The sequence below is a fragment of the Pagrus major genome, chromosome 10, assembly GCF_040436345.1.
Source record: "Pagrus major chromosome 10, Pma_NU_1.0".
Taxonomy (NCBI): Eukaryota; Metazoa; Chordata; class Actinopteri; order Spariformes; family Sparidae; genus Pagrus; species Pagrus major.
Window position 1 is genome coordinate 6,829,793 of NC_133224.1, and position 18,095 is coordinate 6,847,887.

Sequence of the window (18,095 nt, forward strand, 5' to 3'; positions counted from 1 at the left end):
AAAAGATACATCAACATATAGTGTTGTTACACAGGATGAAATCAGAATGTACAAAACTGGGTTATAGCAACATATTCTTACCATCGTAGCAGATAAATGGATAATCCAACGTACAAGGAAAGTCCTGCCATTTTTTTGAGGCAGTCTTCATCCCCACACAGTACTCATTACTGTCACCATTATTTGGTTCTCCAGAACTCCAATTTGCCTGATTTTCAGTGTACTCCATCTTTGCCTGAGACCAGCGCCACTTCAATTCAGTTGTGTTTCTTCCTGGTTCGTTGTACAGTCCAATCCAGGCTTCTTTGTCTTGTTTCTTTGTAGATTGACGGAGTTTGTTGATGTCTGTCTTTTCATACACTGTGGCCAGGTCTGTATAATTCTCTCTACAGTACTTCTGGGCTTCATACCAGCTCTTGTTCTCCTTAATGAAGTGGTATTTATAGAGTTGACATGTGAAGAGGGAACACTGACCTAAAACCAGAGAAAACACTGCAGTGATGGAGCAGAAGAGCAGCAAAATCACGAGTAGTCAGGACACCTGCTACTTACAGATGAGAGTCTGTGCTCAGACACTTGGATGTTTCACCTTTTTATGTGATAGTAACAGAGAACAGTGAAGCTGCTTTATGAATCCAGGTGAAGCTGTAGTGGTTTGTGCACTTGAGATCACAGACAGTCTTGGAAAGGACATTCAGACGTTCTTTTAGAGTATTCAGATTACATAATCACACTTGTATCGGTGCTGCACTGTTAATCATCTTTGTCTAACTTTAAAAACCGTTCTCTGCAGTGTCGCTTCTTATGAATGGAACCTGTCTGAGTCTTGTGTTTTGCTCAACTTTCAAAGGTTTACAGAGTAAAATATGAAGAGAGAGTGAAATAAGAGCCTGAAATAGCTTGTCAGTGAGAATAAACACTTAAACTGCAGTTCCAGCTCTTCAGTTGTGTTTGTGAGTGTGTCGTGCAGTAGAAGTACTGCAGTAGTACTGCAGTAGAGCTGGTACACTGATGCACTTACCCATCAGAATGAGCAGAAACAGACTCCACGGCATCTTTGCTCTGCGAGATGAAACTGATATGTGAGTGTGCAGTGAATAAAACACAAAGATTTTAGCAGCCGCTCTGAATGTGAGTAAACACACATCACTTACTGTCTGCTCAGGCTGAACAAACTGTAGAGCTGCTCTCACTCAAGGTTTGTGCTGCAGTCTAATAAGACACAGGAACACGAAGGTAAATATGCAAATCATAATCAAAGCAGACACAACAGTGGTTCAATGCACCGGGCATGGACAAAATAACAGAAACACCTGTACAGTAAAGTGTAACCCTGCTGGAAATACTTCATTTGGAAGCTTTGTTTGATCTTTGTTTTATTCTCGTGTAAGCAAAAGGAAAGAAAAACAGCCAGATTTTTCTGACTCTTCCTGTTGACACTCAACAGTTGACACTCTTCAACACCATCCAGTGTTACCGTTTGTCACCACCAGAGTGCAGTGCTGCACCTTGTCTTGTACTCTACAGGTGGATCACCCACACAACCCTGCAATGTGTAAATACGATTCTGTATTGTCTAAAAAAAAATCCAGACTAACACATTAAACAGTGAACACACAGTAAAGAAAAAGAAGAATGCTTTTCTTACAAATACATTTTACTCATGAGAGACACTACGGGTGAATTAGTATGAAACTATGATGTGTAATTATGCAGATGGTCCAATTAAATGTGTGCAAATTTGCATAAATTAAATGATCATAAATCTGAACTTTGGATATACATTCACAAGCCTTTGTCATTTCATTGACATGTCAGAGTCAAAGAGTTTTATAGAGTGATTTTTGGATATCTCTTATAATCACTCCATAACAATAAAATACATAAAATAATATATAAATCAGGCTGCTAATGAAATCAGAACAAACCTGTAAAAATGTAAAGACCTTCATAAGATAGGAATAAAACTTGACAGTTTGGTGTATGTACAGTAAGTGCGACTGAAGAGATTTCTGGCTCAGATTATGAGGAAAAAAACTCATTTTCAGAAAACAGCCTTTAAAGACATGTATTGTAAAATTCCATACAAAGTGAACAGGATAAACATTTTAACCTACAAATCACCACACTGTAAAGTCTGACAAAGTGACTTTACTTCAAAAAATCAAGATAACAGATTACCTCAAAATAAAGTAAAGTAGACGAATGATGTTAAGTTGTTAAAACTTTTTAGCTCGTACAACTTAAATGGATTAGTCTACTTTACTTGGTAATATTGAGTTAATTAGTTTCCTCAATCTTTGTAAGTTATGTCAACTTGATTTTTATTACATTTTCTTCTGCTTTAGCTCTGATTTTGGTCTTCTCCTACGCACCTGTCGATCCACAGCTGTGCAAAAGTTTTTGCTCTGCACTGCAAATTTTTAAAAACATAAAGAAACAGACTACCTCAGAATTACCATTTCTGAACTGTAACACCAGAAAAAAACCTAAGATTTTACAGTGTAGAAGACCCAGCGTCGACAAAGTCAACAACAACAACCCCAGCCTTTCAACAGTATTTTTTATTTTTCTTCAAAATAACCTGAGCAATAACCAAAACGTTATTATTTTGTTCTGACTGCAGGTGAAGTGGAGAGTGTGCAGAGTTTTGTGCTCCGATTAAGTCGACCATTGGTCTTCTCCTACACTTTACTTTAAAAGAAAATCGAGATAACTGATTACCTCAAAATTACCAAGTAAAGTAGACTAATAATAATTTCAAGTTGTAAAAACCTTTTAGCTCATCCAACATAAATTTTTACTTGGTTATTCTGAGGTAAAAGTGTTCCTGACTTTTTTAAAGTAGAGTCAACTTTTAAAATTTACAGTGTGAGTCCAAAAAGATTTTAAAAATGCAAACATGCTCATTCGGTATAAACTGAAAACACTCATTTCCTTATATGAATTACATTTCATACACTCTAACATCATATCTCAAATAATACAGCAGAGTTTTAACTTACCTCTTTTACGTCTCTGCTGCTCTCTTCAGCTTCACTCTGCTCTGGCGTCTTTCCCCTCTGTGCTGACTGAGACTGCTCACAGCACTATATTAAACCTTTTCACACGCCCTGGTTTCCATACTGACATCAATATTTGAATATTAAAATATGGAAGTTTCAGATCTCTATCGTTACCAGAGTAAAATGTCCGATGTCAACATAAATAGTCCACGTCTTCTGGTAAAGTTTAAATTGTATTTAATGATAAAGAAAACAAACATATTACAGTAAGCAGACAAAATGTACATTGCACAAAATGCAGCCTGTACAAATAAAGAACATTAATGAAGTTTAGTCACACGTGGGAAAAATATTGGATTTGCTTTACATATACTAATGTTTGAGCCCTGATGATACAGATGGAAATAAACGGACTCTTATTCAAAAGTAATCCTACCCACTGAGTTATTATTAATGCCAGCAATTATTTCAAGGGCAATTTGAAGAGTTGAATAAGTTAACAATGTAAAAATCATGAAAATATGAAACAGTGTTGTGTAAAAACAAACATTATATCGAGTTCATGTCCATTTAAGTTTAATCCAAATGACTTTAACTATTCCTCAGTAACATCCAAAGAAAAATCCTGATACACACAAACAAAATTCCCGAAGGTCAAAGGTACTCAGGCATCCATACTTAAGTACCTGAGGCTCCCTCCATCTCTTACTCAATCCCTACTACTCTTACAATAGACACTCACTAGTTTACTTCATAGTTTACTTCAGATTGATACTTGGTACATCATTATTTTACATCATCACAGACAGGTGTTGCGTGGCATGACTTTTCATTTGCGTGCATCTACAAAATCCGTTGGCAGAAAGCAGAGCACATGTTATGTGTGCTACCTTTCACTGATTTGTTGTGCTATTGAGATAAAAGGCATAAATTTCATACTTTTAACGAGGAGATTCAAATAAAATGGCAGTCATTTTTTTAATAAGCATCTCAAGCTTTGTAAATTGAGCGAATCTTACAAAAATACACTACTAAAGCTTGTTTCTAAAAGAATTAATAAAAAGAGGACCAAGAGACCCTTGTGGGATGCCAGTACAAACTTTGAATTTACAATACGTAACTTCTTTCAGTAGGGGGCTCTGTATCAAAACAGGACCGGGCGGAGCTGGGTGCAAGAGCTGCTGCTCAGCTGCTTGAAGCCGGCTTGAGAGTCTGGATTAGAGCAGGACCCTCTGGAGAGTGAACACCCGGAGTAACTCGGATTCTGCTCTGATCCGGAAACCTTACCGACGGGAGGAGAGCTCAGAGATTACTTTAAAACATTTGGGATTATAAAGTGGATTTATCTTCACTCCTGTCTATCAGCCTGACTGCTGCAGTTATCCTGCAGAGCTGATCCATTTTCAGATGTTTATGTTCTGTAATGTTGCCTGGAGCTGGAGGGGAAATGTACTTTACTTCATGAATGAGAGCTGGCTGTTTGGAGCAGATGAACACTCTATAAATAACTCTGGCTCAAATGTTCTCAGACGAGGTAATTAAAGCTTTAATCATTTTGAGTTTAGTCTCGTTCGCTGACTTCCCTATGCCAGAAGTAGCAGCTGCCACTTAATGAAATGCCGTTACCTTGAGTAAACTTGTGGATTTCTCTGGGTTTGAACATTGTTGTACACAATGCATTATCTCTCAAAAGACTGAAATTACCTGTTATAGTGATGTTTTACTTCTTTCCTTCAATAATGGCTATTTTAACACAAATTTTCTTTCACTGATTGGGTTTATGTGGCATTTTTCTCTTAGTTCCCAGGGTACTGTTTTCATTTACTGTCCCTGTATCCATCCCTGTAAGTCAACATTCACTGGCAGTAGTAAGTGAGGACGTTCTGCTGGTTTCCTCGTATCAGCACAGCAGGGCAGCGGAGGCCACAGGTCAGCGTGTCGAGCCAGGCCATGTACAGAGCACTGGGGCAGTCACTGTGTGGCACAGGAAGGCTCCTGGAAAATCCATCACATTTACATGAACATAGCAAAACGGTATACGACGAACAAACGCTGCTTATCCAAAAATGATACTAACAAAGTAGTGCCTCTGGAGTTTGCAGCCAACCTGAAAAAAACTTATCTCTCACATCTCTTCCTGTTATATCAATACGGCTGTTTTGGAAATAGCCATGGTCTGGTGGCGCCTTGCAAATAATTTGCATCCCAGTGGAAATCAGACAACAATTAGCTTTTCATCTCTGCCAGAGAGGCCTGTAAACATGTTTTCACCTACAACCCTGATCCCCAAGACAGTAAGTGGTGAACCACGCCCGATCCTTGCTTGTAAACCACTGAGCCTTTCAACAACATACCCAAAATTCATATACAAAAATCAATGTTTAGTACGTAAAACTTTAAATATATTGTAAATAAATCTTAATCAATCACATTCTGAATTATACACATCGTTTTTTTTCAAGTACTGATTATGGAAGTAGCTAAGGAGTGAGACATCCCGCTTCATCCTCATCTCTGTTGAGAGTTGTACATGCACAGTGCCGTATTTATGTATATAAAAAGGCATTATTTCCCTTTTTTTGCTGAAATCTTCACTCTAGCTGCTAAGCTAAATGCTTGAGCGTGCACTCGTTCTGAAGTGCACAAGCTGAAGTCCTTTCAAATCCATTTGAGATCTCGGGGCTTCCAAAGACTTGTATTATGCCTGACAAGCTAAATGGAGCCATTTAATGTGTTTTTGGTTGTTTTCTTTTTTTTGTTTTTTACATTTTAAAACAACTCTTCACCTGCTTCAGTTCACTGTTTTACTGTGAATCTCCAGAAATGTTTTGTGGACTACGAAACTTCACCTAACTATCCATCGGCGTTGGGGTAAGTATGGTAATGACTGACATTTCATTTTTGGGTGAACTTACCCTTTAAAGTTGCAGCATGTAAGAAGTGGTCACCTTTCAGATTCATATCCAAAACAAATAGGGGGCAACATATGACGTGAGTAACCGCTAACTGTAGCTGCCCTTAGCGAGTTAGCTCAGTTAGCTGTGCAGCTAGCAGTTTGGACTGGGAGCTCTGGGAGTGTTGGTGTTTTCACCGCTGGAACAGGAGCTTTGGACCACGATGAGCTGTGGCTAGCTGGTTAGCATGCTAATCTTCTGTTTATTCACATTCTGATAATTATTTTAGTTAACTTTTGACTGTACCTTTCAACACTTAACTTTTAGAGACATCCTACCGAAGTCAAAAGTGCAGGACGTCAACTATTCCACGTTCATTAAATTAGCTCTATTTGCTATGAATCTAATGAGCCTTTATATATCATGTTCGTTAAACTGTTATATCCTGACCTGAACAAATGATGTAAACGTGGTACTCACACAAGCACAAGAGCAGCGTGTTGTGAATTCCTCCTGATGATTTCATTCAGCCTCACTTTTCTCTCAGACTGTAGAGGGGGAAACAACAAATAAACTGATGGGCCTCAAATAAACATCGAGGTTATTCTCTGTGGAAGACATCTAATGGGACAGAATGTCATTGCACATGTGTGACAAACCTTAGGTTTGAAGGCCTCAAACTCTTTGTCTGATATTTTCCACGGGGTGCTTTGTCTCAGCTCCTGAAGTGAGACACCGTCCTGTTCATCATACAGCCTGAAGGGGGCGACACTGTCAACAAACCTGCTCAGGCTGAGAAGCAATAAAAACAAAGGGACAAAAGTCAGCGAGCCTTGAAGGACTGAAAAAAAAAAATCTATTGAAATTACAAAAAACTTGAGAAAGTTTAACAAAGTGTCTGTTGATCCTTTATAATGGACACGTTTTTGTGAAATAGGATCCACACAGCACAGACACAGGCAGGACTTTTGCATGAAAGCAACAAAAACAAACATGGAGGAGAGTTAATGTGACAGAACCATGACAAAATGAGGAGCTCATACCTAAAATGAGGTTTTTTTCTGTTACGTGAAGCTAGATATCAGAGGAAAATTGCCGCCGTGGGAATATTGATGGACAAAATCAAATGCCATTTTAAATGTTCTTCAACACCTAAAGCTTGTGTTTGTGCAAGGTGCTGGAAATGGCAACCTGTCATAATAGACTGATGCCTTCCTGTATCAGGAGCTGTTCAGTTGTAAGCACATAGTGTGAACTCTGCGGACATACTTCTTGTCATGTGGGCGCCTCTCGCTGTCCGTCATGACTGTAACATCATTAAAATCCAAACGAAACCTCTTCAGCAGAGCGATCATCCTACAAGAAACAACGAAATCTGAGCAAATCAGTTTCCATGAACCATCATGCACCAGATTGTGCTGCAACAGAAAAGTGTCCATGAACTGAAATTTTACGTATGGTGCAAAATAGTACAACATACAATCCAACAACCTGAAAAGTACATAGGATTCAATATAAACTACCTGGTTTAAAAAACAGACCCAACTGGGAAAAAGGAGATCATTATGGTCCAAATTAAGTATTAAGGACTCCTTACCTTTGCCCAAAATGAAATTACTTTGCTGTAGAGAGACGCACTATGAACAAATTTTGTCAATTAGGAAAAGAAAAGGTATATGACCAAGAACTTTTTATGATGTTCTCGGTGTGCTCTATCTTGTGCTCACAGGAAATGTGAGAAAAGTTAACTTATTATTTTTCCTGAGTACGTTATATTTACTACAATTACTTAAAGAAACAGAGCAAACCTACTCGTTGCGTCCTTCCTCCATGTTTTGTTCGTCACCCACGATGAAGACCCTGACCTTACTGCGGTGCCAGTGTTTCCTCCTGGTGAGCAGGTATGGCACCAGCAGAGTCAGACCTTAGAAGAGAAGAAGAAGAGGAACACTGCAGCTATGAAAGAGAGAAAATAAGAAGGGCACCAGCTCACACAGAGAGAACACTGGCAGGGCACCCGAGAGGGCACTTCATCACGTGTTCGGTGATTGTTTCGTCAGATTCAACCCCTCTTTTTGCTCACCTCCATCATCAGCTATCCAGTAGACATCGATGGTCTTCTTCCCCTGGTCATTCTGAAACACTGTTTTGATCTGATCACTGTCGCCTTTATCAGATAAGTCGTCAGCTGTAACAGAAGAAGAGCGAAGAGTCAGTAATGTTTTAATATCTATTATTAATTATTGACTACAGTAATTAGAATAATGTTTGAATGATATTTGATAATGGTGATAAAAGAGTGCACAGAAGCTAAAATGGATTTTTTTACAATGCAGATTGTATAAAATTTAACAGCACTACTAATTCACCAGGAGTGAATGCAAGTCGATACAAGGTCCTCAAAATATTGCACTTTGTATGTGTGCACACAGCAAGTGCTGACCTGATTCCCTCTCAGGAGATTGCTGGTCATCGTTTTCAACAGTCTCGTCATGCTCAAAGCCCTGGTTCACTGCAGGACAGACATCACATCCTTCAGCAGTGTTTTGCTTCAAGTTTAATTTTACATAAATATGGGATGTTATAGGTAGGTACACAGAGAAAATTCAAACAACATCTGGATTTCTCACCTTCAAAATGAAACTGGTCAGAGATGTCCAGCCCGTCCATCATCCTCAAGATACACAAACAAAAGTTGGAGTCGAAGGTGTCACTAGAGAAAAGAAGAGCAAGAGAAGAAGAGTAAGTTATGCATATTTTGTTAAGGAAGCATTAGCGTTATACACTCAGTTGCCAGTTTATTAGGTACACCTACCTAAAAAAAAATAGAATACAAAAGTGAATCAGCATAAAATAGTTAGCCAGTTAGCAAAGCAACGCTTAATTTTTAAAGTTTGCATTATTTCCTCACACTACAGAGAGCTGTGTAATACTTCAATGCTGGTAAAACTGAAAAAGCCTACAATTCTCTCTAACTACACTTACTATATGGTGTTGATATAATCTTCAATACTCTCGGGCGAACTGTCCCTCCAGTTTGCCTTAAAGCCCAGGACCAGGGTATTGGGCTTCAGCTTGCCAAGTCCAGAAGCCTCGAAAAAAAAGTGCCACATAGGAACAAAATCGTTAAGTCTTAGGTTAAAGGTGCAATATGTAAGACTTTTAATTGAAAACATTTAAAAAATATCAAGTATCCGTATGTAAATAACAGTTCTGACGTTATGACATCTATTTATTGTGTTGCAAAGATATATACTAACGTTAGCATGCTAACCAGCTAGCCTCGACCCATCCCGGACCAAAGCGCCTGTGCTAGCAGTGTAAACAACAACACTCCCGAGCTGTCCAAGTCCAGACTGCCAGCTCCACATCTAACTGAGCTAACTAGCGAACGGCAGCCACAGTTAGCGGCAGTTAGCGGTTATTCTGGTGATATGCTACCCCCTATTTATTTCTAATTCGACAGGTGGTCCATTCTTACATAAAGCACCTTTAATAAAATACAAATAAAGCACATTGTAAGTAAAAACAGAGAAGTGATACAAAAGGGGTGAAAAATTATCTGTGTGCATTAAAGCAAACTACAGTATTTACAATCAGCCAAAATTGCAAGGGTGAGATTGCATAACTTGTGTTAAAACCAGATAAATTCCCTTTAAATGAGCTTTGTACAACTGAAGCTTGAGATTAAAAACTGTTCAAATATGAGTTGTTTTACCTGTAGCAGGTGTCGGGCTCCAAGTCTGAGGCTGTCAGCAGTGAAAGGTGTATAAAAGGAGCGCACCTTTCTCTGGTTCAGCCACTTCAACAACCAATCCGTGGCATCCTGAGGCCGACTCTGCCTGTCCTCCGCCTATAGAGGAGTCATTCATTAACATCATTACATAACAAGGAGATTTATAAAAGAGTGTTAAGAATTATGATAGTTTCTTTAACACAACAATATAAATCCTCTCTCTTTAAGAGAATTATTGAGACTGATTGACTGACCATGATTATGTCTCCACAGATCATGAGGCTTATGTGTTTGGTGAAGGAGCCGACAAAATCCACCAGGGCTGGTCGCTGGTTTGGTGGCCCGGTTAGGACGAGACACTGCGGTCTGAAAGAGAGTTACTGCATAAATCAAAACTATCACCATTGATAATCCCTTAGCACTACTGAATGAGAAGAATAATATTAAATTGTAGTTGAAGGTGTAAATTGTGAAATGTGGCCAGAATTCGAAGGTAGCTAAAAAAATATTAGTGTGTTCTCGCACGTGTGATAGAGGGATTATTGATGCATAATATATCAGATTTTTGGTCACTCACCTGAAATTCTTGACATGATCCTCAACACCAGACAGAGCGACGGAGTATGACAGAGCCATGTTGTATGTACCTGCCTGGACTGATGAGCCCCAGTTTACCTCTGTGGATGTCAAGACACACACAAGTGAGGAAACTATGAAAGAACTAAGACAGGTAGAAAAATCACACAGTTCTGTCTTATTCTACTCTTTAATTCAGGCCATGTTACATCATTTGTCTTGGACCTACTTGGCTTGTTGTAGTTGACGTGTCCAAACAGGAAGAAGATGATACAGAAAGTGGTGAGAGCGGCCCACCAGGTAAACAGGAACATGAGCACCACAGAGATCACTGCTCCAAATAAAGCTGTCCATTTACTGTAGTAGTGAAATGACGGCCTCCAACCTAAAGGGGAGCAACAGTGAGAAATACAAGGCTTTCTGGTGGCATAACCGCAAAACTCACAATATGGCAGCTTGGCAAAAGGCCATCTTCCAGTAGTAGTGTTGGCTGTAGTGTAGTGTGTAAGCGGGTAACTCACCAGGGGAGTTGGTAATTGAAGCATGAAAGCAGCTGAAGTTGATGAGACTGTAGGAACACAGGAAGAAGTTGGAGATCAAGGCTGCGATGGTGTTCAGCTCAGCTGTAACAACGCAGGAGAGAGAAATCAAAAACACATCACAAAACCAGAGCAAACAAACTGAAGGAAACTGAAATGAAAACTGCTTGAACTGTTTTGTCTTTACATACAAATGAAATCATTCAAACAAGAAAACACAGTTGTTTGTAAAGAGAGATTAGTATAATTAAGCAAATATGTGAATCAATAATCCACGTATGAGATCACACCCACCAATGAGAATGAAGGCAACAGCAATGACGTAGCAGAGTAAATAGGCCCGCAGTGGCTCATCATTTTTCCCATACCCCTTTGCAAAGAATCCAATGTATGGGTATAAATTGTCTCTGCAAAGACACTGGCAGATAAGGCAGAAAATGTAAACTTATAAAACAAAAAATGTGCATCATGTTAGACTTTACTACATTTATACATCATGTTTTTCATCATGATACTCAGGAGGACTATCATGCATTCACAATGTTTAAAAACATTACCAAAAATTAACCATTCTTTTTACAAAAGAATGGTATATTTTTGTTAAAATAAAAGAATGATTTAGATAGATGTGACAAGAATCTTATCATCAGGGTGTGGCTGTGGTTCTCACCTGAAAGACTTTAGGGGCAGAGATGAGAAAGCCGAGGGCAGATGACAAGCTGGCTGCAAAGACGCCTGCAGTGATGAGGTAGTAGAAGCCTGAAATTTGGCCCAGGACCTGGTTGGAGTAGTCATCATTAATATATCTGTGTTCAGGTATATGAACACCGATTATACATATCAACATTTAAGGAACAATGAAAGACCTGGTACCTTTGAATTGTTGGCCAGACCGTATTTACAAGTCTGCGACTGGATGCACTCGGTGAAGTTCCAGCCAAGGTGACATCCCAAACCCACACAACCTTCTGTGATGTTTCCAGTCAGAATGTCAGTTATATTACCAGAGGCGTCCCGCAGCACACATGACGCTGGAGGAGAATAAAGATGAAAACATTACACTGTGCCCCATCTACAGATGCTGTGTCTGTGCAACAGCAGCCCAGGGTTTGAAGCTGATCTGTGGCCATTTCTCATCCTGCATCCTACCATCTCTCCGTCTTTCCTATCTAATAAAGCCACAAAAAAGTGGCTGTACAAGAAGCAAATATGTGCATGTTCATGTGCAAGTCATTCACTACTTGTTTATAAAATGAATGACAATTAAACTTCCTGTGTGATATCATGAACTGTTGATGTCACAAAGACAGTCACACCTCCCTTTTCTACCATTTCGAGCCCATCAACCTCTCCCACTCATCAAGTACGCTGATGACACTGCCCTTATCATGAGTCATAAATCCTCAGCCCCCATGCCTCCCGTCTGTCCTCCTGAAGTACTCAGCACCACAAATAATCCCTGCCAGTTCTAATAATTAAACCAATCAAATAAAAGCAAATAAATTCTAAACACAAGCTTGTTAAATGCTTACCAACAGTTACAGAAATAACGAGATAGCTGAATGTTGTCCAGAAAATGGCCATAAGGGTCCCTTTGGGAATAGCAGTAGCAGGGTCCTGCAACAGGAAATAATACACAAGTCATCATTCTTGTTGTCCTTTTAGGCAGCTGTGATATAAGAACTTTTTCTCCTCATACTTTAAGGTCTCCAGAGATGTTGGCTCCAGAAAGGATGCCGATGGCAGAGGGGAAGAAAATGGCAAACATCTGAAAAAAGTTGCCTTCTGGTCCTCTCCAGTCTGGTTTCAGGTTTGATACTAAGATCTCACCTGGTGACAGGGAACAAGTAGCAGTCAACTGTCCACTAAAGAATGTATTTTGTATTTTTTAAAACTGATAATAACATTAGTGACAATGACAATTAGTTAAACCATTGGCTTTAGAAAATAGTTTTCTGGTGACAAAGACAAAATAATTGGAAATGTGTAAACTTTTCTTTGCTCATGGCCTTGATTAAGTAAAACAGATGTCTGAATTTTCTAAATAATGTTGCTTTAAAATAATAATGATAATAATAATAATAATAATAATAATAATAATAATGATTTCTACATGAATTATTTACACAGCTGCTGAATTTAAAGGCGGTAGCTTATTCTGAGGAGCGTGAACTCACTTCTGTATCCAAAGATGCCTTGGGCCTGTTTTTCTACACTGGGAGGGATGATTGTTCCTGCCAAGTAGTTGGAAAAGGAGACCAGGAGAATGATAAAGAACAAAATCTGTGTCTGAGAGATGGAGACAAATAAGAGAGAAGAAAAAAACGAAACAAAGTAAGATATAAAGTACAAGTTAGTGAGCGGTAAGTAGATTTTTAGGCCAACTCCAAAAAATAAATTGATAATGTGGCAGGATGTGCCCACCTTGGACTCCCACTCCATTCCAGCCAATGAAATGAGCAGAAGAATAGTCACTGTGACCACGCCCACGATACGGACATCGTTGACTGCGTCGACCATGACAACGCCAAACTCCTACATTAGCACGGAATTATTCACACATATATAACAAACCAAATGCAAAAAATGTGTGTATACAATCTAAGTTCTGGGTAGACATTGGTTATGTAAAACAATATATCATATATATGTTTTTAGAGCGTTGAAGCCAAATAAACACCTGCAATAGATCACGGACCACCTCTGCAAAGCCAACGGTGTTGAGGGCGCATGCCAGAGCGTTGGCGAAGGAAAAGACCATCCCAATCGGTCCACCAATTTCAGGACCCAGGGAGCGGGAGATCAGGAAATATGCCCCACCTGGGATTGATGGTCAACCACAAAAAAGTGACACAGAGACAAGGTTGTCACCACAGAACACTGTAGATGGAGGAATAACTGAATAATTATCTTATTATATATTTGCATTTTTTTATTTCCTTTGTCCTTCTGAGTGCAACACCAATGTCGTAAATACAAACCCAGGTCTGTAACAATTTGTCAGACGTAATGTAGGTGCTAACTACAAACAAAACTCATAACGTCATAACAGTGTTATGTATATTGTATGTAACGCTGTGCTCCTACCCTCTCAGTGAAGTTACATAGTGCAGAAATAAGTGATAGGGGGCGGAGTGGCTGAGACAGAGACACCATTCACCCTATTACAAGACACTGTACTATCAAAAATGATTCTGAAGCTGTTATTTTAAAGTTAAAAGTTGCATAATATTGCTTTAAAGTTACATTTATAACGTATAAGGTAAGTCTAAATAAAATGTTAACACAGGAAATATTTTTCATTGGTAGATAATGATTGAGAGACACAGGAAGTGACTGACCTGACGTCACCCTCCCGTTGGTGGCTATGGCAGAGATGGAGAGTGCAGTTACTGAGGTCACCGTCACCGACATCAGGATAATAAGCCAGGTCAACACTGAGATGAGACAAATAAAGGTAGTCACCAGAACTATGATACCAATAGTCACATCACTGTTCATTGTACCCTGGAACAGGTGTCACCTGTTTAACTTTCTGTAGTTTAAGACATCCTTGGGTTACAACCACCTTATGTCTATGTGAATGTCATCACATAAATGGAAAATGTTCTATGCCTTTCACCTCCAGGATTATTTTTTTTCCAATGTTCCCCAAAGTCTTCAGGTTTTAAAGTCATGTAAGAGGGCAAAAGTGAGGCTTTGGCATGTTACACCCACAAGGAGCCACACAGAAGAATAAGAATGGTCTACTGGATGGATGAATGAGCGACGTGATAACTTACAAACCCCTGCTTGAGAAGTGATCAACGACAGGCGGAGGAAGAGGATGACTCCCCAAATATTCAGCATGCAGCGAACCTGTGTTGACAAAAGTTCAGTAAAAACCCGCTTAGTGAGTGTTTTTTTTTACTGTGATTTTTAAAACAATCTAATGAGGGTAATATGAAGATTTTTTTCCATGTTGTACACTCAAATACAAAAAAAGCCTTCCTCACCATGACTCCAGTCACCCAGCCAAATCTAACCGGAGCTTTCTCCTCATGAGCTTGTGGCTCTTCATTCCCAGTGTCTGTCACTGGCAGGCTGCAACCTCCAGAGTCTGTGGTGGTGTTTTCCACCTCCACCTCCTGAGAAAAACACATTTTATACACAGAAGAGGTAGACAAATTATAGATGATGTAAGATATAGGTACAGACTACATTAAAAACATGAGGTTTATACACAGTGTGATTTGCTAAGATCGATGATGCAAGTTTCTTTGAACTGTGAACTCACGTCAGATGCCCTGCGGAGAGCTTCGAGAGACGGTCGGCTCCTCGTCCGTTCGTGTGGCAGTGTGCTGGCGTAATGCTCCAGCTGTGGCACCAGGTCTAAAGTGCTGTAGAAGGAAGATCGCCGCACCTCCATCCTTGAGCCCTGGCACTCAGATACACTGTTCAGTAGGAGTTCAACAGCAAATATGAAGATAATCTGTAATTGTCATGGGCTGCAGTTCATTTCACTAGATGTCGCTAGAGTACAGTGCAATTAACCTGATCTTATTCCTGGAAATGTATGTAAAATTATCCTAAATGCCTTTCCCAGTCAAGGCCAAAGTAAATTTAAAGCTGGTGTTGAACCATTTAGAGTATAGGCATGGTTTTGAACACACTGAATTATATTTTTTTTTTCAGCAATCGCAGTTTTTTATGTAATAATGGGATACTGTGTTTTGAGCTAAATATGTTTGACAGAAATAAAATCTGATTTGGAAATGATCACTAGAACAATACAAACCTTGAATCCGCGTCAGATACAACAATGGTTGGAGGAACTTGGAGGTTGCCATCTTGTTGCTGGCTGTTGGCGTCCGAATGCTGTGAAGAGTATCTGGGAGGTCCTTCCTCACCGGTCGAGAAGCGAACACGAGGGAGAACGCCTGGGACCAACCCGTCACGCTTAGATGTGATCTGCCCCATCAGCAAATCGTACGGATTCCTGTTAATATGGGGTAAAGGGCTGATTAAATGTTAGCGTCTTTTAGGATTGTTTTCTTAATCTTTAAACTTAGTTTTAGAAAGCTTGCGGATACAGAAATGATGGTCACGACTCCTACAAAAACTGAAAAGGGACATTATGTGTATTGAGGTCAGTGCCATTTTTTATCTAGTGTTCAATTAAAGCTGCCTTCATTCATTTTTTGCCACCAGGGGGCAGTGGAAGGAGCTGAAAACATAACATCTGACATATTTTCATCTTAAATAAAACGAATGTATAGACTGTGCACTATATTTTTTTTGTAGGTTTGTCAGTATGAGCAGCTCCTTTTGCGTTACAAATATTGCGTTAATCTGATTCATTGTTAAAAGAGTACTGCAGAGATTTAGCATTGCAGTCAAAACACTGTTGGACGTTCATCTTCTTTCTCTGTCACCTACATTACCCACAATGCAACTTGAACATTCACAGTTCCAGTAGAGATTTTGGTGTGTTATGCTAGCAGTGGCTAATGTAGCCCCTAGCTGCTAGCCTCAAGCCGAGACCATCACATCTTTTTATCGTTGCACGCCCACATTTTTTCATTTTCAAACTCGTCTTCATCTCCAACTGACGATGACTCAAGTGACATCACTTGAGGCAATTTATCAGATTTTTTAACATTTAAGATCTTTTACATGCATAAGAACCTATGTAACACTGAAGGAAAAGGGGGGAAAAATGAAAAGGCTCCTTTAAATTAGAGGTTCACTGATGCATTACTGATTTTGAATATAGGTCTGATGTTGACTCAGATAGCTGGATTGGGAATCATGAAACACATCGTGAAATTATTGATTATGATGTTCAAGTCTATGTTTTCAAAGAATATATATTTCTATATTTGTTTATACTACTTTTGTGAATTGTGATTTAATTTATCCACTTTGCTTTTGCTACTTGATGGCGCATGATTAATATTATCCTAACCGTAAGTAACAATTCAGTAAATTTACATCTATGTATATATTTGTTACATCTTGTTTTAAAAAGTTAGGAAAACAACCTTCAGGTCGAGCCTAATGTCAACTTACACAATTTTCATTTCTGATATTGATTTATAAAGATAAAATAAAGTCTTGTTTGGCTGATTAATAATTAAAATAAGTATTGGATGCAGAGGCAGCGTGTGGGAGCCATACTGAGCTCATCTACAATGCACCCGCATATGAAGTAGTGCACGGCCCAGTATTTCATCCATCATTTCTGTCCAGTGAGACCAAATTGCTATGTTATAAATTATGGCAAATATTAGTATCAGGTATTAGTATTAAAGTATTTAACTCAATATATTGGTCATAATATTGTAATAAAAAGTCGGTGTTTGGTTTCTGTACATAAAGCCTGTAAGATGTCAAACGGTACAAGGAAAGTGAGTATCAACAGTCATCATAATACACATTTTAAATATGAATAAACCTTTTAATGATTCTGACGCATGAAACCATTTTAGCACTATGATGTGATGTAGAAAATGTATGGCATAAACAGATAAAGTACTCACACAGGTTCTTCTATCCCAGATGAAAACTGAACCTTCTTTCATTTCACACTGCGACGCCTCACATTTATACCTTCACTGAGGTAGATGACGTCTCCTCCCATCTTCCTCAGCTTCCTAACTCCCCCTCACACACACACACACCTCATCATCATGTGCACTAAAAAAAGATAGATACGAGAGATAATTTCATACAGTTGAATCCATAAATTTGCTATGTATTAAACGACTACATTTTTATTAAAAATATACATTTTGGGACTTGAAACAACGCTTTAGCAAAATTGTTTCGAGAATAAAAATAAATTTTTTAGTGACATTTATCAGAGCTAAAGTTTTTGCTGCCAATATTTGTTTCCAACTTATTACTAGTGTTACGACCCCAGAGGTCGTATAAACCTGTGCTGTAATGCCCCTCTGTTGTGTTACCTGAGTGTGTGTGCGATTGGTTGCAGGTGTGTTTGGTTAATTGAGTGAATGAGTGTAGGTTGTCCAGGGAGCTGATTGGTCCAGCCTCCAAACCAGACGTTAAATGCCAGCTCCATCCGCTTCCTGTGGGCTCTCCTCTCTCCGCTCTCAGCCAGACTGCCAGCATGTCCGTTTGTGTGCCAGATGTGTTTTTGAATAAAACCTTTAAAAATACTTTGCTGCTGGTGGTGCTGTGTAGATGGGAACACAGACATCAAATGACAAGATGATGCTCAAAAAATGCGACTAAAATAAGTGTTATTGCAATTTTCTCAAAGATAAATGTTTTTTTGTTTTTTTTAATTCAAATTAACTTACAAAATTGATACTTCTTTTTTCCAGATACAACAGTAACCAAA

At 39.0% G+C, this 18,095-nt stretch overlaps 1 protein-coding gene across 1 annotated transcript; it reads right to left on the minus strand.

Annotated features, from left to right (window-relative positions):
- Window positions 1-4,861: 4,861 nt before the first annotated feature.
- Window positions 4,862-15,709, minus strand: slc12a10.1 (solute carrier family 12 member 10, tandem duplicate 1). Its single transcript, XM_073475592.1, has 27 exons — window positions 15,528-15,709; window positions 15,027-15,183; window positions 14,746-14,877; window positions 14,533-14,608; window positions 14,092-14,187; window positions 13,431-13,570; window positions 13,175-13,285; window positions 12,928-13,039; window positions 12,450-12,580; window positions 12,283-12,367; window positions 11,624-11,781; window positions 11,421-11,528; window positions 11,045-11,168; window positions 10,733-10,834; window positions 10,441-10,596; window positions 10,213-10,312; window positions 9,890-10,001; window positions 9,618-9,752; window positions 8,885-8,991; window positions 8,530-8,612; window positions 8,343-8,411; window positions 7,983-8,087; window positions 7,712-7,823; window positions 7,169-7,255; window positions 6,559-6,691; window positions 6,380-6,447; window positions 4,862-5,000 (listed from the first exon to the last, which is right to left on the minus strand). Exons 1-27 carry the CDS (start codon window positions 15,707-15,709, stop codon window positions 4,862-4,864), a joined length of 3,120 nt encoding a protein of 1,039 aa, XP_073331693.1.
- Between the last annotated feature and the right edge of the window lie 2,386 nt (window positions 15,710-18,095).